At 44.0% G+C, this 23263-nt stretch overlaps 1 protein-coding gene across 4 annotated transcripts in view; it reads left to right on the forward strand.

Annotated features, from left to right (window-relative positions):
- MCF2 (MCF.2 cell line derived transforming sequence) overlaps window positions 1-22832 on the forward strand; it is a 70888-nt gene extending 48056 nt beyond the window's left edge. For 3 of the 4 annotated variants that reach the window (XM_053374868.1, XM_053374871.1, XM_053374870.1), the window contains 10 exons: window positions 271-386; window positions 529-598; window positions 2560-2652; window positions 5434-5526; window positions 6564-6689; window positions 8173-8394; window positions 11042-11134; window positions 11806-11884; window positions 12779-12842; window positions 13746-14221. In XM_053374868.1, coding sequence (XP_053230843.1) covers window positions 271-386; window positions 529-598; window positions 2560-2652; window positions 5434-5526; window positions 6564-6689; window positions 8173-8394; window positions 11042-11134; window positions 11806-11884; window positions 12779-12842; window positions 13746-13977 — 1188 coding nt within the window. In that variant the 3' untranslated portion in view covers window positions 13978-14221. Of the gene's footprint in view, window positions 1-270; window positions 387-528; window positions 599-2559; window positions 2653-5433; window positions 5527-6563; window positions 6690-8172; window positions 8395-11041; window positions 11135-11805; window positions 11885-12778; window positions 12843-13745; window positions 14222-14252; window positions 14369-15136; window positions 15250-18023; window positions 18125-21514 lie in introns of those variants that run through there. The other variant, XM_053374872.1, reaches the window with a different exon arrangement.
- Window positions 22833-23263: the final 431 nt, after the last annotated feature.

Consider the following 23263-nt stretch of genomic DNA (forward strand, 5'->3'; position numbering starts at 1 on the left):
GATCTATCCCTACTCCCCATTCCAGTTTTAACATTTATTATTCTTATTCACATTCTCCTGTTGAACATGCCACTCAGTGGCGTATTTTTACAGTCATAATACTCTGAAAACACACAAGCCAAACAAACACACCTCTGGGGCTGGTGCACGACTGCAAAGAGGTTTTTAGCATTAGGACCAAGAGGTGATGATGCTACTAAACGTGGCCTTTTGGGGTTGGACAGTCTGCATGTGTGCCTAATACTACATTTGGGGTTGTGCTGTCGGCAGGGCTACAGAGCTGAGATGGACAACCCCACCATGGCGTTTCTCTTGCCACCCCCCTTGCAAAACCGCAAAGATGTTCTGTTTGGAAACATGCCAGAGATTTACGACTTTCACAACAAGTAAGACACCGCCAAACCTTTGCATTGTCAGTCTTCCCCCACCTCTACCACCCCTTGCCTTTAAAAGTGAGTTCCGGAAGCAAATGTAGCCCACTCTTCATTCCTACCCTCTCCATCCTCTTCCTCTTTCTTTTTCTTGCAGGATTTTCCTCCACCATCTGGAGAGCTGTGTGGAAGCCCCAGAGAAAGTTGGCTATTGCTTCTTGGAAAGGGTCAGTAGGCATGTTGTTGGAGCTGTGCTCGTGATCCTTCTTGCTCCAGATCAGGGGTGGGGAACCTTAGTCCTCCGGGCCTCCCTGTCTGGCCCTCAGAACTCTCCTCAGGCCATGATTCCTGTCCCTACTTAGACACCCTGATTGTTTTTGTCTGGCCTGAATGTGTCCTTAAACCCGGGTAATGCCTCTTACCTGTTTGGGTGGAGGATGGAAAGGGATGGTCTGGTCTAAGAAGTAAGGTAAAGGTAAAGGGACCCCTGACCATTAGGTCCAGTCGTGGCCGACTCTGGGGTTGTGGTGCTCATCTCACTTTATTGGCCGAGGGATCCAGCGTACAGCTTCCAGGTCATGTGGCCAGCATGACTCAGCCGCTTCTGGCGAACCAGAGCATCACACGGAAATGCCGTTTACCTTCCCGCCGGAGCGGTACCTATTTATCTACTTGCACTTTGATGTGCTTTCGAACTGCTAGGTTGGCAGGAGCAGGGACCGAGCAATGGGAGCTCACCCCGTTGCTGGGATTCGAACCGCCAACCTTCTGATCGGCAAGTCCTAGGCTGTATGGTTTAACCCACAGCGCCACCCGCGTCCCTGTAAAACCCACATTCTCTGCTCTGCCCGCTTTCGCCTATGGTCCCAAACATCATCAGCCTGTGGCCTTCAGAAGGCTGCCCATGGTCGAAAAACATTCCCCAGCCTTGTAGTATGAAGTTTAAGAAAAGCCTGTTGCATGTGTTCAACTTAGACCACTAGTAAAAAAAAATTGTCCCTCCCCTGTTGGTTGGTGAGTGGTAGACAAGGCGGTTGGGTGGGGAGAGATTAGCCCCACCTTGGCCCCACTCCCTCCCACCACCAGCATCCTGCCTCCAACTGGTTGCCCCAAAGGGAATGTAGCTAACTTCAGGAAAAACTTCCCCATTGCTGAGGTAGGCAACAGTGAGCTAGACTGACCCAATGGCCTGGCGCAGCATAAAGCAACTTCCTGTATTGCTAGAACCAACAGCATTACTTTTCTGCTTCCTGTTCACTCACTAAACAGGAGCAGCAATGTGTCTCTGTGTGGGGCAGTGCTTTTTGCAGTGTGGGGGCCACATTCCCTTCTGGGGACCCCTTCCAAGGGCCACAGTTGACAAGGTCAGACTCAGAGGCCAAAGAGGATGGATGAGTGTTCATGGGATGCTCTCCCCAGGGAGACTCTCCGGGTGCCTTCATTACTCTAGTTTTATATTTTGCTGGAGGTTGGGGCAGCCCAGTCAGATGGGCAGCATATAACGGTAAATAATAAATTATTATCATTATGATTAGTATTACTACATATCCTTAGGCACCAGGCAAAAACATTCCTCTTCAACAAGGCCATTGGCTGATTAAACAATCTATGGCTTTTCCAATTGTGTGTGTGTGTGTGTGTGTGTGTGTGTGTGTGTGTGTGTGTGTTGTTGTTGTTGTTGTTGTTGTTGTTGTTGTTGTTGTTGTTGTCGTCGTCGTCATTGTCATTATGTTATGCATTTTGTGGTTTTATGTTGTAAACTGCCCTGTAATCTTCAGGAGAAGGGCGGCATTTAAATTTTAATAAATAATAACAATAATGTACTGTCTTCCCCAGGCCTGAGGTGCCCCACCCCAGTCATACTGACAGGCCACCACTGTCCCAGTTTCAAACAAGGATCTTGCCTAGTCCTACCTAGAGATATTAGGATTTGAACCTGGGAACTTTAGCATGCAATGCCTGTGCTCTATTTCTTTGATCCAGAACAGGTTCCTTCATTGCAGGGCGTTGGACTAGGTGACGCTCAGGATTCCTTCCATCTCTACAATTCTGTGGTCAGGTGTATGGCTGTTCCACTTGAACTAGACAGCTACAGGTTCTGTGGCTTTCTGATACAAGTTCCCTGCAATGGATGTACTTAGAATCAAGGGGGTGTTACATATTTATCATTCTTTCCTTCCTCCTGCAGCGGGAAGATTTTCAGATGTACGAGAAATACTGTCAGAATAAGCCGCGATCTGAATACCTGTGGAGGCAGTGTGCAGAAAGCCTCTTCTTCCAGGTATTTTCACATTGTTATGGTGATAGGTGAAAAGCTCACTTGGGCCAGCCATTATCTGCCAAGCTAACCTATCTTGCAGGGTGGTTGTGAGGATAAAATGGGGAGAGGAGAACCATGTATGGCTCACTGAATTCTCGGAGGAAAGGTTGGGATTCAAATGTAATCATAATCAATCTTTATTATGGTCCAGAGACCCAGCAAATCGTTACAAAGCAATGCACAATTCAGACAGCCTACCTCCAAGTTAAACAAGCATTTTGTTCAGGCTTAAAGATAGGGATCATTTGTTCTTGCAACCACCGATAAAACTTTGCCACTGAAATGAAATAATAAATACGTTTGCAGATATATTTTATTTTTATTGCGCCATCCGCCTGGAAAGAGGAGCAAAGAACTACGGGACTCACTCCCACAGGAGGGCAGTGATGATCACCAACTTGGATGGCTTTAAAGGAGTATTAGACAAATTCGTGGAGGATAAGGCTATCTGTGGCTACTAACCACAATGGCTGTTCTCCGCCTCCACAGTCAGAGGCAGCAATGCTTTTAGAAACACGTTGCTGCAAACTGCAGGAGGAGAAAGTGCTGCTGCTGCTGTGTTCGGGTCACACTTGCAGGCTTCTCCTTGTTGGCCACTGGTAAGGATGGGATGCTTGGCTAGATGGGCCATTATGATGTGGTCCAAGGCCAGCCCACCCATGAGACAGCATACTCTTTTTTTTGTTGTTGCAATGTTTTTTTTAAATTGGTTTTCACATATTACATTACAATACAGATGTAGCAAAGCCAACACCATTTATTCCCCATCCCCCCACACATTTACATTTCTATTTCCACAATCCATCATATTCTTTTCTCCTTCCTCCCACTTCCCTCCACCCCCACTCGATTTCCTCCACATTATACAATTTACAATAATCTTTGCATTCTACAATCTTCTCAAATCATCTATATATTCTTGTTATCTTTCCTTACTGATTTTTCTTCCATCCAGTACTTCACATTTTAATCTAGGCATATTAGCGTATCTTTTTTTGAGCAATATTTTGCCATATATTCATCAAAACATTTCCACTCCTTTTTTAAATTTTTGATTCGACTGATTTCTTATTATAGCAGTTAATTTTGCCAAAATTAAATATTTGTTTAGTTTACAAATCCATTCCTCCTTTGTGGGTATAGTTTGTGACTTCCACCTAGGAGACAGCGTACTCTTAGGAGGAATTGGCTCAGCTCCAATCTCTTCCCATTCTGACAAACTGCTTCCTTCTCTGTTCGCGCCAGTTTGCACTTCTCAAGAGTGTTGGCTGGGTTCCGGCTCACTCTCAGCCATTCCCTTATCAACCGGCATTCCAAGTGGTGGGGGAGTTGGCACTAGCCAATGCTCATCGTGCCTGGCAGTTGACCCTCTCTGTTCCTGGCTGCTTTCTTCAGCTGGTTGCAAACCGTCACTGGGAGCTGGCTCATTCATGACATTCAACGGCCTAATGCCGTCCACATCACCCAGGGGATCACAGCTGCAAATGTTAGAAAACAAGAGTTGTTCTGTTGTCTGGAGAGGTCACTTCCTGGTTCGCATAGAGAAGCCATTTTTAGCAGAGCCCAGCAATGGAAGTGCACAGCTGTACTGAGGCAGCACCGCATGTTGGAATTCTGTGCCCCCTAACAATTTTGTACCTGGGACAACCTTCCCTGTGGCCCTCTCCCATGCTATGCCACTAGGGAGTGGGGCAGCATTTGGGGTCCACCTCAGGTGCTGTAATATCTTAGCCCAGTGCTATTGAGGTGACTTGCTTCAACAAATCGGAAATATATATGTATCCCAAACTGGGCAACAACTTCTAAAATTTTTGCTCATTCATTTTGATAGCTCTAGTTTTGCATCATTTCCATAATGCTGATTGTGAGGTGCATTTGGAGGACATAGAAGATTGCAGGCAGCCTATTAATGAGATCCTGGCACATGGATTAAGAAATCATCTAAAAATACAGCTAAGAACAAATTTATTCATCAGCTGCTTTATACAACCTTTAGCTTTTGCCTCTTTAGCCTACTGTCATCTACTGGGCCTTGTGATAGCTCTCCAGGGGCTGAGGAAGCAGCATTAGGCCCCTCCCAGTGACCTGTATGTTCAGCACTCATCCAGATTAGCTTCTGCAAAAAAACTTAAAGTGTTAACTTTTGTAAACATTAAAAAATGCAAAGTAATCAAATCATCACCAAAATAATAATAATATATATATGTATATAATTTTGTAATATCACTGTATTCTGAAACCAAAAGTCAATTAAAAAGTGCTGTATACACTTCTTGAGCATCCCTGGTAACTATTATATTTTAAACTGGGTGTTAAATTATACATGTGAATGCAAAAATATATAAGGCTTGACATTGTCTTTGAGTTTTGCATTCCAATATTTAACAAATTCCATTTCTCAATAACTTTGGTGCCCTTCCTTTAATTTCTCTTTCACAATATGAACAACAGTGCTACATACCATATGTTTGTATACCATCTCGATATGTCAGTGGACTTAACTGATTTCCAATGGCTAGTCTGGCTGCTATGATCATTGCTGTTGCAAATTCCAAGTCTTAATCGTTTACTCTGCCTATTTTGGTGCTAAGATTACATTGCTACCAATCATTTAATTTATAAACCTCAACGCCTCTTGTTAAAATTTTACACGTCCAAAATCATGTACTGAATTTAATATTTTTTTATTTTAAAAGATGACATACACAACGTGCCACATTTTGCCTTTCCGTTTCGTTGCAGGAATGCCAAAGGAAATTGGAGCATAAGCTTGCGTTGGATTCCTATCTGCTCAAACCTGTGCAACGGTTAACAAAATACCAGCTGCTCCTGAAGGTATTCATGTCATTGTTCCTAAGAATGGATCTACACCACTTCCATCTTTCAGGAATGCATCCCCTCACAGAATGGTAGCTCAGGGAACTGTAGCTCTGTGAGGGGAGTCTCCTAAACTCCCAAGCACTGGGATCCACTTCCACAAGAGGTAGTGAAGGCCAACAAATTAGATGGCTTTAAAATATACCGTATTTTTCGCTCTATAAGATGCACCCAACCATAAGACGCACCTAGTTTTTAGAGGAGGAAAACAAGAAAAGCCAGCAAGAGCCGCAGACACGCTCGGCGCGGCTCTTTAAAGATAGAGCGGCTCTTGCTGGCTTTTCTTGTTTTCCTCCTCTGTGGGAGAAGAGACTGATGGGCTGCCCTCTGTCCCTTCTCCCACCTCCCTGAAAAGCCAAAGCAAGCTGCACAGCTATTACTGAAGCCAGCAGAGCAAGAGCGATAGCTGCACAGTGGCTCTTACTCTGCTGGCTTCCCAGCGAAGCAGGATGAGGGATGGAAGGGGCTCTGTAAGGGCTCCCTTCCGTTCCTCCTCCCGCTTCGCTGGGAAGCCAGCAGAACAACAAGCACTGCGCAGCTCTCACTCTGCTGGCTTCAGCGATAGCTGCGCAGCCTTCATTCACCCCATAAGACACATACACATTTCCCCTTACTTTTTAGGAGGAAAAAAGTGCTTCTTATGAAGCAAAAAATACGGCAATTAGGCAGATGCATGGAGGATACAGCTATTGATGATTACTAGTCACAGTGAACATGTGGCCCCTCCGATGTTAGAAGTGTGTGGCTCTGAATACCAGTTGTTGAGTATCACAAGTGAGGAGAGCACTGTTGTTCTCAGGGCATCTGGTTGGCCACCATGAGAACAGGATGCTAGACTAGATGGGCCACTGCTCTGATCCAGCAAGCAGCCTCTTCTGACGTTCTTATTGCAGTCAATGCAACGTTTGACATATTTCTATGTGAAGCGGCCCAGAGTGCAAAGAAAATCCTGACTTCAGGATGTTTTCAGAATCCTGACTTTGATGTTTTTTCAGGAGCTGCTGAAATACAGCACAAGTTGTGAAGGCGTCCAAGAGCTCCAAGAGGCACTGGTCGCCATGTTGGATTTGCTGAAGTCAGTCAACGACTCCATGCATCAGATTTCGATAACTGGCTACGATGTAAGTAGACTTTTATTTGGTTGGGAAGGCATCCGTCGTGCCGTTAAGTGGGAATGGGATGTAGTGGGGCTTCGGGGCAGGACTTTGGGGGGCAGATGTCGAGGCCCCACTCAGCAGAATGAGCAGAAGGGGCTCCGAATGCAAGACGACTGGCTCAGCACACTTCCATCTAGATATGCTATAAGCCGCCCAGAGTGACTGGGGAAACACAGCCAGATGGGCAGGGTATTATTATTATTAATAATAATAAAAGAGGATCAGCCATCTCGGTGTTACTATCTGAATAGCACTCTCTCCCCAGTAAGGCCACTGAGTCTGGAATCTAGGAGCAGAGAAGAGAACCTTGCTTTGTATGTGGAAGGTCTCAGGTTCAGTTGTGTGTCGAGACCCCGAAGCCACCCCCTTGTTGAGAAATAACATACACAAGGACATAAATATTAAGTTAATATTATTGGGCAAATTTTGGCCACAGCTTTATTGATTACAGAATGTGAGCGGTATTGGCTTAGGCATTGAATGGATCCGACTATATCTGATTCCTGCCCATCACACAGGGAGTCCAGTAAGGGTTAACCACCGGTAGAGGGAGCCCCGTCGATGCAGACCAACTCGAGTTCCCCCTGGTGTTCCCGTTGGGGTTGTGTCATGGCCCTAGCCCGTCCTCGGGCTTCGGATTCCTTTAACCCTTAAGCATGGAGGGGCAGGTGATGGCCACCCCTCCCCCATCATAAGGTCAAACAATGCTTAACCGCAACCCTAACAAAGTTGTGACAATTGCTACGAGGTAGGCAAAACCCAAATGTCCTGTGCCAATTTGCCAAGTGGAAAAATTCCTACCAGGTCCCTCAATGGCAACCAACCAAGGTCCATAGCAAGGTCAAGGAACGAAAACCTGCAAAATAGGGAGGGAGGGCAGGTGATTGAGGAAGTGAGCCAAAGAGGAAGCCCTCCAGGTCACGCCTCTGTTTTAATTGGTCCCGGTCACACACACCCAGCCAGCAGATTGGCTGACCGGTCGCTGATGTGGACAGGATCCCCCGGGCAATGCGGGACTGCGTCCCCCGCCCCTGGAGGAGAGTGGGTGGCTACGCAGTCTACCACAACTCCTCCCCACGTGGAAGTGGGAGCGGATTTCCTGGCAATTCCACATTGGGCTGGGGAAGAACCCTTTGGCTGCAATGCTGGGGTGCTACTCCCTCTTCATGGGCAAGGAGACCATTTTGGCCAAAACACAACCATAAGGGGTATATGATGTCAGGCACAGGGCAGATAAGGACTTGCCTTGGCCAAAAGGGTGTTGGAAAACACCATGGTTCAGCTGATTGGCAGTGCCAGGATAAAGCCACCTTTCAAAGGAATAGGGCAAGGCAGCTCTTTGAAAGGGTCTTCGGAAGGCTTTGTTTTATTTTGTAAGTCACTTTTGTGATAAGAAACCCCTGTGTGAATTAAAAACAAGCAAACAAAATACGATTGTTCTTACCAGGGAGACATCAGTGAGCTGGGCAAAGTGCTGATGCAAGGATCTTTCAGTGTGTGGACGGGGCACAGGAAAGGTCCCACGAAAATGAAGGACCTGGCCAGATTCAAGCCGATGCAAAGGCACCTCTTCCTCTATGAGAAAGCTCTGGTCTTCTGCAAGAAGAGAGAGGACCATGGCGACAGCCATGACAAAAGCTCCTCGTACAGTTTTAAGCACTTTCTGAAGGTAAGTGGGAGCCTCAAGGAGATTCAGCATTCCACGTTTGGCATTTCATTTGTTGTCGGTTTTTAGCAAAGTGCTTCATCACTGCATCTCACACACACACACACACACACACACACACACATACACAGCGCAACATTGTTTTCTCTGGGTTTTTTTTAGATTATCCACCCCCTTCCCCCCTCCCTTTCTCTTCCCTTTTCAAATCCAAAAAACCAAAAAAGTGGATAAGTGGCTAGCATGGAACAAAATTAGATTAAATTAATTGGAAAGAATTATATGGTGTTATGTTATTGTTAATCTTCCTGTTCCAATAATAATTTTTTTAAGTGCCAACAGACGCTACACTGCTGATCTGAAGTGGAACATATTTAGGAAATTTTCCCAACCAGACAACAATATATAAAGTCTAGGTTTATTGCCCTGCTCCCCAAAATGGTTTTATTTATTTATCTACCTTTATTCTTCTGTACCACATTATGTCAGGCAGTGCCCAGAGCAGTTTGCATGAAAGTTTGCTCCTATGATAGTTCTGTCAGAATTTGTGATAATAGATTTTCTTCTCACTGATTGCAGATTTGCAGTTTTCTGGTGAACTGTCTTTTGTTACGCTCCAGGCATGTGTGCATTTGTGTCAAGTCCTTCCTTTGTTCTCACAAGTCGAACGTTTCAGGGATTTGTAATTCCAGGAAAAATCCTGGTGCTCCTTACATCTCCTTTGAGTGTAAAAGCTGCTTCATGCAAGGGAAGGTTAATTACAGTGCTGGAGCACCTGCTTTGCATGCATAAGGTCCCAGATCCATCCATGTGGGGCTGGGAGAGTCTCCTGCCTGAAACGCAGAAGATTTGTTGCCAGCCTGTGTAGACAATATACTGAGATAGATGGACCAATGGTCTGACTCTGTAAAAGGCTTCCTATCTTCCAAGATTATTCCAGCCGAACTGTTAACAAAAATACAAATGTTGGCTTTCAGAAAGAGGGTGGAAGACCATAACTTAAGCTGTGTACGTGCCATAAATTAAACTGAAAGATCATCTTGCCCCTCCTATACCTGATCAATCCCTGTTCTCTGTAGATGAAAGGACCAGCATGTGCAGTCCAGCCCACCACTAGGTCTGGGGAACGGTGAACTGGCCCCCTCCAAAAAAAGTTTGCTGACTCCTGCACTAATGCAAGCACCTTGAATTAGGACCAGATATGAACTAGCCAACATGTTTGTTTATGTGAGATAATCTGGTTGCTGAATTCTGGACCAATTCAAGATTCCATGTTGCCGTTAAGGGGCCCATGTAGAGCACATGGCAACAGCCCAGTCTGGAAGTTACCAGAGCATGGAGTCCATTTCTGTGCAAGAGTAGCCACAGCTGTGAGAAAAAGGCACCCCAGCTCCCCAAACTGGTGGTACAGCTTGTTTTCTCAGCAGTGCCTGGAAACCAATTTTGCAGAAACAAAACTTAATTGGCAAATGGCTTCTTGTGTCCCTGAGGCTGCCTTCCATAGCTGATGATAGCCATGCCAAGAAGAGAAAACAGAGAGGAAGGAACAGAAGGTTTAGCCAGGTGGCCTCATTGGTTTAATGTCTCAGGCCACCTGACAGCATTGTTCTTTGCGCATGGAGAACACAGAGTGTTTTATTAAGGGTGAACAATGGGAACTGTAAACTGAACATCTATTTATAAACGGCTTATTCATATTTATAAGGAGCAACTGGTTTGCCTGGGTTCTTACCCCCCTTCCCCCTGGGTCCCTAAGGGGATGTAGATCTAGTAAACTAGCTGCTTAAAGGGAGTTCATAATGCTGGCCAGAAGGTGAATGGAGAGACCCAGTGTGGTGTAATGGTTAGAGTTTTGGACTAGTACTTGGGAGAACAGGGTTTGAATCCCCACTCAGCCGTGAAGCTCAGTGGGTGGCCTTGGGCCAGTCACAGCCTCCTAACCTAAACTACCTCACTGTTGTGAGGATGAAATGGGGAAGACCATCTTGAGATCCTTGGAAGATAAAGGTGGCATAAAAATGTAACAAATAAATAAAAATAAATAATGCCATGACCCCTAATTCTAGCTGTGATCTGGACATGGAGTCAGAGGCTTCAGGGGCACCAGATGAGGAGCCTGGTTAGCTTCAGGGGTCAGAGAAGATGGTATTACTGCTGCCCTGAGTTTGGGTCTACATGAAATGTTGGAGCCCCACAAGAGGGTGCAGAGTATTTGAGAGCTCCTTCCTCCATGGCAGGGGCTCTGTTTCTGACAAGGCTGTTAACTATTGATTGATTGATTGATTGATTGATTGCACCTTTATTTCCCACCTTTCCTTCAAGGAGCTCAAGGGTAGTGTGCTTGGCTCTCTCTTCTGCCTGATTTTAGCCTCTCACAATAACCCTGTGAGGTGGGTTAGGCTAGGAGAAGGTGGCTGGCCCACCAAGGTCACCCGGCGAGGTTCATGGCTGTGTGGGGCATTTGAACCTGGGTCTCTCAGGTCCTAGTCTGACTCTTTGACTACTACACCACCGCTGGCTCTCTGTAAAAGAGATGCACTCTCCCATCCAATGAAGGCCCATGTCAAAGCATGCAGAAATATAATGCAGCCCACCTAGATTGTCTGTCCATCACTGAATCGCTATGAGTGCTTTTTATTATTATTATTTTTAGATGAGCGCTGTTGGGATCACTGAAAATGTGAAAGGAGACCATCGGAAGTTTGAGATCTGGTATAGCGGTCGGGAAGAGGTCTATGTTGTTCAGGTTTGTTTTGCTTTTGTAAGGATTTTCCTTTTTTTCCAGCCAGACCATTGGCTCCACCAGGTTAAGCATTTGCCCCTCAAATTATGTCCAGGTAGGTTACTGCAGCATATTCATGCCTCTTGTTTGCACCCCTATGTAACATGCAGGATCAGGCCATAGGCATCCTATTGGCAACAGTGTGAACAGGACGCTGGACTAGAAGGGCCTTCCTTTGGCCTGATCCCATAGCCAAATACTTCTGATGTTCTTATGATATACTGCCCTCAGCCATGGAGGCTTCATTTGCACTGTCATAATCTCCACTGGCCAATTTAGTGAATTTATCTCACCTTTTTTAAAAAAAGAATCTGATCTAACTGGTCTTCCTCCAATCTTTTGCATGAAGCTCATTGGTTGACCTTGAGCTAGTCACCATCTCTCAGCCTATCCTACCCCACAGGGTTGTTGTTGTGAGGCTGAAATGGGGAGGAGAAAACTATGCATGCTGCCTTGAGCTCCATGGAGGAAACGGTGGTATATAAATGTAATCAATCAATCAAAATAGATGAATAAATTATGGGATTGTCAACACCTATTCTTTTTTCCACACCTTCCTTTGTTTTTTTTTTGGGAGGGGCATGTTTCTTAACTTCTGGTAGCAGAGAAGTGATTGTTCTCTCTTCTTCTGTCAGGCACAAACGGTTGAGCTGAAGATGGCATGGCTAAACGAAATAAGAAAGGTTTTGTTTAAGCAGCAGGAACTCATCAAAGGTACCTTGGAGGATTGGCTGGAGGGTGGACCTTCTGGATTTCCCTGTTGTGAATAGCAGGGGTGGTGTGTCCTGTTTTGCCGCTTGAGGAGAAATGGAAAAACAACTCCTGCTGCTGCTGCCCCCCCCCACTGGTACCAGTACAACTCTCTCACCTGCATTGTGCGGCATCGACTTCCAGTGAGATCTTGCAAGATCTCACCAAAGTTTTGTGAGAACTCATGCACTTCCATTCTGACATTTATTCCAGGATTCAGATACCTGGTATGTTCTGCCCCAGTTTAATTCTGGTCAGAAATTCAAATTCTGGCATGGAGCTTCTGAATGCCTGCACCTGAAAAGCAAAATATTAAATAGGGTTTGTTTTAACTTGTAAAATGGTGCATTGATGGAATTATGCTGTAAAAGAATTTTGAAAATTAAAAGAAAGGGAAATAGAACGAACTGCTCTTTCAAAACATTTGCAGTTTAGCTTTCCCCTCTGGAAAAATCTCCAAACACTCACTGGGGATCCACTTTGCAAATCTGAGGTAAAGTCTGATTGAGATAGAATTTGTTTTCTATCCATAGAATATTTTTTCCATCCATAATCTGCATTCTTTATCTTTCTCCAGCCTTCAGACCACCAAACATCTTGTACCCCTGGTTGAGATGAATAGGTGGCACTGGGGAAATTTAATTTTAAACCCACATTTACCAAGAATGAGGTCAGCATGTGGGGCTAGTTAAAAGGGGAGGTTCATAAACCATTTGCCTGCTGCATCAAGCCAAGGACTTATCTGCTTCAGGATTTTGAGTCCAGACCTAGGCACCTGATGGTCTCCATCACCTAATTTTATGAACATTTGCCTGATACATGACAAAAAGCTAATCCATATTTGCATTATATTCACAGTTGAGAAGCAACAACCCCCTTCATGTACAGACCAGATCCAACTCTCGCCTCCTCTGAGTGATGGGTAAGTCAGCAGGGCCTGAGACAAAATAGCTGATTTCTGCCCATCAGGATGCTGGGCTCCACCCAGTTCAATCCTTTCTCTCCTTAAATTTTTATGTATTTATTATTTAAATCTGTTTGAAGATTTTCTGTATAAATATGCTCCAAGTGGCTCCTAAAATGTGAATCAGTGTATTGTTATATTGACAATCAGACACTACACAATTTCAAAACATAACACAGAATTCCAACATATAGTAATTCAGTTTCAACTGAATAATTCAGTATGAACATTGTAACATTTTAAAGTCATCATAAAACAAACTATCAATCATTAAACCATATCAATTAATGACAAATACAATAAACATTCCAGTGCAATTGCATGCCAGCAATAATATAACCAGCAGCCCCTGCGTGGTACAAAAACTAACCAAGTGTATATAAATTATTGATTGGATTTTTAGATTGCATTTCTGCCAAGGCAGAAATGATAGCTTGCAATTTCAAAATATTGAAACAAACACGTAAGTTCACAGAGGCTAAAAAAATTAAAGTGCGCATAGTTCTTAACTGCTTAATCGTATATCATGGAATACATAGCCGTTAATAAATCTATACTATAAAGCACATGAATCATTTATAGGGGCTAAAAACCGAAGTGCACCTATTTCATAGCAGCTTGATCATGTAAAGTGCTCAAAAGACAACTGTCACCCACTGCTTTCAATTGTATCTGGCAAAGTCGGTGAAGAGCTTGGAGGAACTGCATCAGGACCCAGAATGGGAGGGGGTATCAGAACCTACACCCCCCACTGCATATGCTTAGGAATGGACACCACATTGGTATTGCTGGGATTACCTGCTCATAGTTTGGTCGGTCTTGTTGCCTCGGTTTCTCTAAGCAGACTCTGTATGTTTTCAGAAAACAACCAAGAGCCTCCATAAGCTCAGAGGAAAACGATTCTGAGCGTACCAGCCCCGTGGCCTTGGAGAGCGTGGCTTCCTCACCGCAGAACAAGCCAAACAGGGGTATGTGCAGCTTGATAGTATCTTTTTCATTCTTTGGCCCAAGTGTGCAATTTTCTCTGTGTTCCCTCTGTGTTGTCTCTTCTTCCCCAAATGTATCTAGGGACATCTGTCCATTCTCCAGCTAGGTTGGTGTGTTTTCCCTGGTCACACGTCTACATATGGGGGGGGGGGAGCAAGCGAATGCTTGTCCCCGATGCATGCCCCATTTCTGGTTGCACCCACCGCCCAGAGGAGGCATACAGAAAAAGCCCAACCTTCAAGTGTTGATGGGCTCTAACTTCCATTATCCCCAGCCAGCATGGCCCAGTGGTTTGGGATGATAGGAGCTGGAGATTGTCCCTCCCGGATTTTGTAGTAATGTTCTGCAAGTGACCTGATTGCGTATCCCTTTCTCCCCATGCGACTTGGCCAGGAATGTCTCATTCTTTGGAAATCTGCGAAGGACTTGATGATTGGTCCAGCCATAACTACTTCTTGACGTGTTCTGACACGGAAGAAGAAGATGGGAACCAGTTGGTTAGTTGAACCGTTTGAACTGTTTATTGATTTATTTCCACATAGGAATCACTTCCTATAAAACATCTTGGTGTGATTTAACAATAAAAATATCAACATCCATGAATCACAACTGGTATTGCTCCTGTTTTATTTTCCCTTTTTTGTGATGGCTCTGTACCTGTAACCTATTGTTGTTATTACTGTTGATATTTTTATTGTTGTTTCTCCCCTTTATATCAAATTCGTTTGTAATTGATTTTTTTTAAAAAAAACAACAACAGTTAATACCCCCCCCCCCAATTATAACAATTTATCTAAGAATGACTTGAATAGCAGATTTAGAACTTGACACAGACACACAACTTTGCAGAACACACATACCAGATTTGTTTCGGGTGAATGGTATGTTACTGGGAACTGTGCATTTCTGAAGCTACTCTGTGGAGCATGAGACACTGGGCCCAGTACTGCTGCTTCTCCCTGTTATTGAATAATAACAGCAAACCCCTCAGCAAAAGGGAAATTGTACCTTTGTGTAGGAAATAAGGGTCTCCTAAGATCTCTCAGCACTCTTAATGAACTACAGTTCCCAGGATTCCTTGCAGGAAGTCATGATATCATAGTGCTTTAAACATATAGTGCAGATGTGGCCTTGCTCTAAAGAGATTTGCAGTGTGTGAGAGTGTTTATTTTATTTTTTATTTTTTTGTAAGAGGAGTTTTGGCATCCTGGGAGGCTAGCACTGCTCTCTGGAAATAAGCCATATATTTATTCCTGATGTCTCAGTCCCCAGGAAAATATAAAGCCCTGGCAGACTGCAAGATGAGTGATTCAGAAGACTTGCTAGTGAAAAATGGGGACGTGATTCAACTATTGCACGAAGATGGAGAAGGACAATGGTGAGCACCCCAAATCTTCTTTTTCAGCAAGGAATAGCAGCAACAATTAAGGCAGGTGTTGACATTCTGGCGCCTGCTAAAACTCATTTATTCTCTCAGACCTTTCTGGACGTTGATACCCATGATAATTTAATTGGTTGTATCTAATGCAGCACTGACCAAACTTTGTATCTAATTGTATCTAATGCAGTTTGACCAAACTGCAGGAGGCAGTGGAAGACAGGAGGGCCTGACATGCTCTGGTTCAGGGGGTCACGAAGAGTCGGACACCACTAAACAACAACAATGCAGCACTAAGTTAAATTCACTCAGCTGTAAGCTTGTTCCACTGGCAAAATGTTTGTCCCAGTGGAATGTTGTTGCCCAAGAGAACACACAAGCACATTTCCGATAACTTTGTTGCAAAATAGATCACACAGTCTGTGGTGCAATGAGTTTCTGATAGTGCAGCTGTCACACTGGATTCCTCTGCGATACCAGCACTGAAACTCACTCCCCAATAGCAGACAGAGAATGCCAGACACAGCCCAGTGTGTTTGTTTTGGCTTTATGTTGGCTGCTGTTTTATTTATTTTGGAGTTTCGTTTCGGTGTGATTTCACTGAACTTTGGTACACTGCTTTGTGATTCTTACATGAAAGGCAGTATAGAAATAGCTTCAATACACAAACAATGAGAAGTGAAGAGGGAGCTGTAGTCTCTTGAATCTGGTAATATGTAGGTACTTCTTTCAGCGGTGTAGCCATGTCAGCCTGTGTTGCTGCAAAACCAACAAGGAGTCTCGTGGCCCTTTAAAGACTAACAAACAGGAAAGGCTGGTCCACTGTGGCAAATGGGGCACAGCCCCACCAACCTCGGCCTGCCCTCAGCCAGCCTCCCCCCTGCATTCTTTCCTCCTTACAACCAGCTCAGGGATGGCATGGCTATTCAGCTTCTCCCTGCTGAGTCTCAGTGTTGCCCCTTTAGAACTCAGGAGAGAAAGTGATGGGGACAAAACCAGAATTAGTTGGCTCAGACAATCCTTGGCTCTGGCACCACCTGCTGTTGGACTCCAGCCTTACACCATACCAATCCCAATGGGCACCAGCCACAACTAACAAATGTTATTTTTTTAAAAAAATGAATTGTTTTTAAGACTAACAAATTTTATTAGCTTAATTAGACTACAGGCCGCTTCATGATGTGCTCCTCAATTGCCAAATACATACTTTGATTGATTATTTGGTTGTTTAATTCCTATATTTAAAATATCTTCCTGTACACAATTTCTTGTGTACAGGAAATTGAAGCAGCAACAGAAAACTTAGACAAAATATTACAAAAATCCACACAGGGCAGAGGGTCCTTTCTCAGGCTGCCCACAGCTGTGTCCCATTCACCTTCACTCTCCACACCCAGTTCCAAGTGCAAGAGGCTGGTTGAATTTACTCACAACACACATCATACATTCGTAGATAGTAAGTAGATAGATAGATGAGAGACTGGAGTTAAATAGGAATAGAACTCAAAAGCACAGCCTGTGAGAATTCAACCAGCTCAATGCTGTGCTAAGCAAACCTTCAGCAACTAAACTTAGCATTGGTGATGAAAATGGCAATATAATTTGAGCTTAAGTGGCTTAGAATAGAGATAAAAACTTCCTGTTTCACTACCATTGTTAAACTACTCAGCAGCGCTGAAAGATTATTGTTCTTTCACCAGTTATTGTCAACACTCTGCACACTTATAATAATAATTTTCCCCAGCCACTCTGGGTGGCTTCCAGCATGTATTAAAAATAGTAATAAAATGTCAAACATTAAAAACTTCCCAATACAGTCATACCCCAGGTTACAGACGCTTCGGGTTGTGCGATTTCGGGTTGCGCACTGCGCTGAACCTGGAAGTATCGGAACTGATTACTTTCGGTGCAGAAGCGCTAAATCACGCTTTGCACATGCACAGAAGCCCCGAACAACAACCCGCGCATGCGCACACTCGGTGCTGCGGGTTGCGAATGTACTTCCCGCACTGATCGTGTTTGCAACCCGAGCGTCCACTGTACAGGGCTGCTTTCAGATGTCTTCTAAAAGTTGTGTAGTTCTTTATCTCCTTGACACCTGATGGCTCTAACCGGGTTGCCACAGACTGTAACATGCTGTTGACATTTAACTCTGTGCTTTACATACTCCACCCACCTCCTTGTGTATTCATTCACTTGGCAACTGATATCCCACTCAATAGGAAACTGAGTTGGACCTAGTGTTGTCTCCCCCAAATTTCCAGCGTTACCTGGAGATACCGAGGAGTGAACCTGGGATCTTTTGCATGCCCTCCAAGTGCTCTACCATTGAGCTATGGCCCTTGCCTTATGGATCTGGGCTCTAGTCTTATGAACATAAGAAGAGCAAGGCCAAAGGCTCATCTAAGCCAGCTTCCTGACCTCACAGTGGCCAACCAGGTTCCTGAATAAGAAGTCAGCAAAGAGGACATGAGTACCTTGGTCTTCTCCCCACTTGTGCACTGTGGTAACTGGTATTCAGAGGCACGCTTCCTCTAACACTGGTGGTAGCACAACACCATCATGGCTCATAGCCATTGGCTGCCTTGTCTTTCATGAGCCTAAGAATGTAAATCCACAAAAGCTTATTCCATAATAATGAGTTAGCCTTTAAGGTGCCATAAAACTGTGCTTCAGTTTGGTTGTCCTGCGTGCTGTGTATAGATATGCAAACATTGGTTTTCTTGTACACCTTTCTAATGCATATTTTTTCTTTTCTTTTATCATCTTAAAAGGCTGGTCAAAAACCTCAACCGAAGAAAAGAAGGTTGGGTGCCCATCAATAGTTTGCAAATCATTCTCGGGGACTGTCGTGTTCGCCATGCCCGAGATGCAGGTATCCTGTGATGATGAGCATATATTTATATATATATGTATCTCACTCTGAACTGTTTTGGAACTGGAATCTGCAGGAGTTTGGAGGCACTGGCTGCTTTGCATTGGCTGCTTGCTTAGAGGAAATCCTGGCTTTCGCCACAGTTTTTTTGAATTACGCTGAGCAGGGGAGAAAAATCAATTATCTGAATTGCTTCGAAAAGTTATCAGTAGTATGATACAATCTTTCCCCTCTCCTTTTCATTTGCTTACTTTGATTTTACTTCTTGCAAATATGGAACTGCCTAATAATAATAAATAATTAATAATAATAATGGTAATAAGTGCTAAAGGCAGGAGACTTAACATCTAATCCAGGCGAACATGTAATGACTTAACAACTAACCACCAGGAGACACTTGTTCCCTGGTTCATGAGAGGGCTGTTCAAGCCCTCTAGTGTGCAGAACTTGCACACACACATTTTCCTCTGCAAATAATGAGGACTAGAAACATGCTGGCTCATTCAAAATGACAGCTAATACATTCAGCTAAGATTCTGTGTGAAAAACCTGATTCTACGTAGAAAGGCTGGACTTTTCATCCATGCTCCAGTAATGGCCACACATTCCTCTGCACTCAGTTTATTGCAGGTTATTTTCTTCTTTCTGAGTAGAAAAAATATATTTGATCCAGTGCTAATATTAATATCAAGTGGCAGAGGATGGGTGGAGGCAGAGACCTGTGGGTCTCGGAATGGGAGTGGCATTCAACAGAGAGGCATATCAGAAATCCTTCACCTCTTGACCAGAACCTTTGTTTCTAATGGGATACCTTTTGTTTACTCCCCAGTTCTTTTCCTCTTATGATTCAGGGGCTTTTGTTGTCACTGGGCACACTGTCTCTTTTGAAACAAGGGTTCATTTGTCAATTTATTGTTTTTTACACTGGGAGAGGATAAAGTGCAGATAAAAGCCAGGAGATAATGGTTGCATTAGGACGTAAACCTAAACAATTGTTTAGCATTAGGAGAGCAAGTACTTCTCCTCACTTCCAGCATGACCCTGAGGAAGAAGAGATCCAAAGTCTTCACTTCCATTTTAAATTAACCACTGTTTAGTGGTTCACACAAATCCTAAACTGTGTTTATCTTAATTATAGTTAGTTGAAACGAGCCAGCTTCATAAACCATGATTTGAAGTTGAATAGTTTCAACTAACCCATAATTAGGATTAATCACTGTTTGTCTGCATGTAGATTACATGGTCAAATCTTTTTTTTTAAATCTAAAATGGAAGAAAAAGTTTCCAAACTTCACCTTGTTGCTATCCTGGGGTTGAGGATAGACAGAGGAGAGATTTGCAAGGTTCACTGCAGCTCATTCTTGTAGTGCTAAACTATGGTATAGCCTTGAATCCAAACCAATCCACCTAAGACTTCTTTATCTGAGATTTTCCTACGTTCAAGTTAAATTTCTGGGATCTCCTCTTTAAAGGATTAGGTAATATGTAATATGAAAGACTTCTGCCTGAGACCATTGGGTGCCTGTCAGAGCAGGCAATGCTGGTTATATAGATATATGGGCAGTGTCTACACATCAAAGTAAGCCATAACCCACAGTTTACCATGCACAAGCAAATCTTACCAGCTCTACTCTTCCTCACTAGCATGTGGGGAAAACAAGACACAATTGCTGGCTTGCCATTACACCTGAACCAAAGAACCATGATTCCATTCGCTCATGCAAAGTAGGATTGGTGAGCTAAGAGCAAACCTTGGTTTATCTAAACCAGTGTTTTTCAAACTTAGGTCTCTAGCTGTCATTTGACTCCCATCATCCCTGACTACTGGTCCTGCTAGCTAGGGATGAAAGGAGTTGTAGTCTACAACAGCTGGAGACCTAAGTTTGAGGAAACACTGATCTAAATACTTTGTTTGGAGTGAAACAAGCCATAACTATTGGCTTGGATACAACTCTAAGCAGGGAAGAATAAAGTGGGCTCAGTTGGCTCATAGTAGACACAGTAAGCTAGCCTGGTGTGTCATGGTAAGAGTATCACACCGGGACCTTGGAGGCCAGGGGTTTAAATCCCCACTCAGCCATGAAGCTCACTGGGTGGCCTCCTAGCCTACCTTACAGGGTTGTTGTAAGCATAAAATGGGGAGAGGGAGAAGCACACACAGCACCTTAAGCTCCTTGAGGAAAAGGTGGGAATATAATAAAAAGCAAATGGCTTGTTCTGCTGGCCAAAATGTGGCTGGTTCCTTACCTGCTGTAAAGCAGTCTCTCATGTCCACATGCTTTATACTCCATCCTTTATATCATATTCAACCAAGAAGTAGCACTTTTAATAAGAGATCTCCCCCCACCCCGTTAACTTGTCTATTCTGCTTTCAAATGAATTTTTGCACGCTGCGTTAATTCCATGCTTCCATGTCTTTGTGGCCTGGCATCTCAAAGTCCTAGTTCTCACTTAAACGGTCATGGTTCGAAATGAATCCCACCTTATTATCTTTTATGCCAAAGAATGTACAAATGCTGCAGATTGCCTAATCTTGCCTAGAATCGCCAAAAGAGAAAAAGTTGAGCTAACACCTGATGGGCTGCAATTCGTAAACCAGGGCCTGTAACCTTGACAAATACATTTTAAGATATGTCCAGAATTCAAGGCACCTAAGAAAGAAAGTATGACCAGCTTGATGGCATCTCAGTGGGAATATTGGGTCTGTTCCCTCTGGGAACTGACAGCTGTTAATAGGCCAGTTTGGTGCCAGTTTATTAAATCTCTGATAAGAGTTTTGTTTTTTTGGGAGGATCTTGGCCAATAGCTTTGTGTTAACAAAGTGAACTTGCCTTTTAGCTGGTGTTTGGTGGTTTGGAATTGGGTTAGGGGAGGGGTTGCACCCAACACCAGTTCTACTCAGTGTAGACCCATTGAAGTGAATGGACATGATGAGCGTAGGTCCATTAATTGCGCTGGGTCTGCCCTGAGCAGCTGGAGACGACTATGGGTTTATTTCCACTTTTCACAAGTGTGCTGGATAACATTTTGCACTTATCGAGGGGCTGGGTGGGGGATTGTTCGGGGAAAGGAATTGTAGCAGAACCTCAACCAGTCAAATTGCAAAGCTATTTAAATGCACTAGATTGCACTCTTTATGCACTTAATGATTTGTGACTTGTCCGTGGAATGCAAAGTTGTTGAACTGAGTTTTCTCTTATTTGTTCGTTCTTGCTGGCTTTCGGAACAGAAGGCAGCCTGCCTCTGGCCAGCTTGTTCCTTTCCATAAGTGTCCTACGCTGCCTTGTGCTTTCGGGAATGGAGGAGTTATAAGCTGCATGGTCGTGAGAACCTATGTATTCTTGGAATACACTCCTCCTAATGCTAATGTTGCTCTTTGTTGCTTTATAGACGCTGCCGTGTATAAGACGAGAAAGCTAAGCTCCCCCTGAATTTAAAGGGAGAACTCATATCATGTCATGTTTGAATGCTGCAGTGGCGATTTGAAGTGGTTGTTCAGGAGGGAGGACTTACCCATGGCTGGAGATCCACCTCTCTATCTGTCATCCATCAACATCTGCAGCACATCACATCTCCATCAACATTCCCCATGGCCATCAGTAGAAGTCATTTTTGGTTTTTTGCATATTTAATTCCCACCTCCTTCCACCAATGGAAAATAGGGTACCATTTTGTTTTCACATGAAGTGGACTTTCCCCGTCCTCTCCATGGCATCCATTGAACTACATTTAATAACTAATTGGGTGGTTTCTTTTGCCTTTATTAAGATGCCTGATGCTTCCTCTTGAAGATGTGTTTCCCAACCACACGTCACTGCGGTTGGCTGCACTTTCCTATGTTCAGTTGGGTCTAGACCACATAGTCACAATAAGCTGTTTTCTAGTTCATTGGTTGTTGTCCCTCTGGAACAGGCATAAATATATCTCAACAACATATGACCATCTTTCAGGCTGGATGATACAATACTCTTGCGAAGGAGTGGAGTCTCCTTTTGCACTAAGGTTCTGATCGAGAGCCCAGGGTATCTGTAGGATGTGGTTCAAGATCATATTTGACAACTCAAGATTGTCAGAACTCCCATTGGGTTCCCTGGAGTTCCTGGGTGATCTAGTAAGTGTCCAAGTTTACATTGTGATTTTTTGGGGGAACACACGTGCCATAACTGAGTTCAGTGTCCCTGTTTGCACTAAAAAAGCAATGTTCTTCTTTGTGCTAAGACTGTACTCTTCAGCATTGTTATTGAGAATGACGTGATGCTGGAATGGAGGAGGGAGAGAGAGTATGTGCCCTCTCTTTCATTCTTTTTAAAATGAAGTTTACATAATTTATTTCCTGTTGTGCTTCTTCGTTTTATCTCTGCCCTTAGCATTCATGTGTCCATACAGGTAGTTCTACATAATGTGTGTAATTCAAATTTCATACGGGAACAATAAACACAGGGTAGGTGTTGTGACCTCACTACACACAACGGCTCAAGACAGGCGTTTGGTTGCATGCTTGCAAACGAGAACTGATACAGTCTCGGTAAGCTGCAGTTATTATTATTATTATTTCTTACGCACCACAATGTGAAGGGGAGAAACACATTTTTTAAAAAATCAGACTTGGCTTTCTGAACCACAGATTCCAAGCTTGTACTGCCACAGTGCATTAGCACACATTTCATCAGCCTAATCATGCAGCGTTTCTCAAACTTGGGTCCCCAGCCATTGTCCCACCATCCCTGATTACTGGTTGTGCTAGCTAGGAATGATGGGTGTTGTAGTCCAACAACAGTTGGGGACATAAGTTCGAAAAACACTGGTAATGTGTGTATTGGGGGCGGGGATAGTTTCTCTCCTCCAACCATCCATTTCATAGTCACCTCTAATGCTAATACTTACTGTGTGATATATTAGGTGGCTGAGTCTCCTTCACTGGAGTTTTTTTAACAGAAGTTAGATGGCCATCTTTCAGGGATTCTTAAGCCGCAATTCCTGCATTGCAGGCAGTTGGACTAGATCAGTAGTTTTCAAACTTGTGTTCCCAGCTGTTTTTAGACTACAACTCCCATCATCCGTGGCTAGCAGGACCAGTGGTCAGGGATGATGGGGGGGGGGGAGAGAAACAGCTAGAGACCCAAGTTTGGGAAACACCGG

The sequence above is a fragment of the Podarcis raffonei genome, chromosome Z (genome assembly GCF_027172205.1).
Source record: "Podarcis raffonei isolate rPodRaf1 chromosome Z, rPodRaf1.pri, whole genome shotgun sequence".
NCBI classification, from domain to species: Eukaryota; Metazoa; Chordata; class Lepidosauria; order Squamata; family Lacertidae; genus Podarcis; species Podarcis raffonei.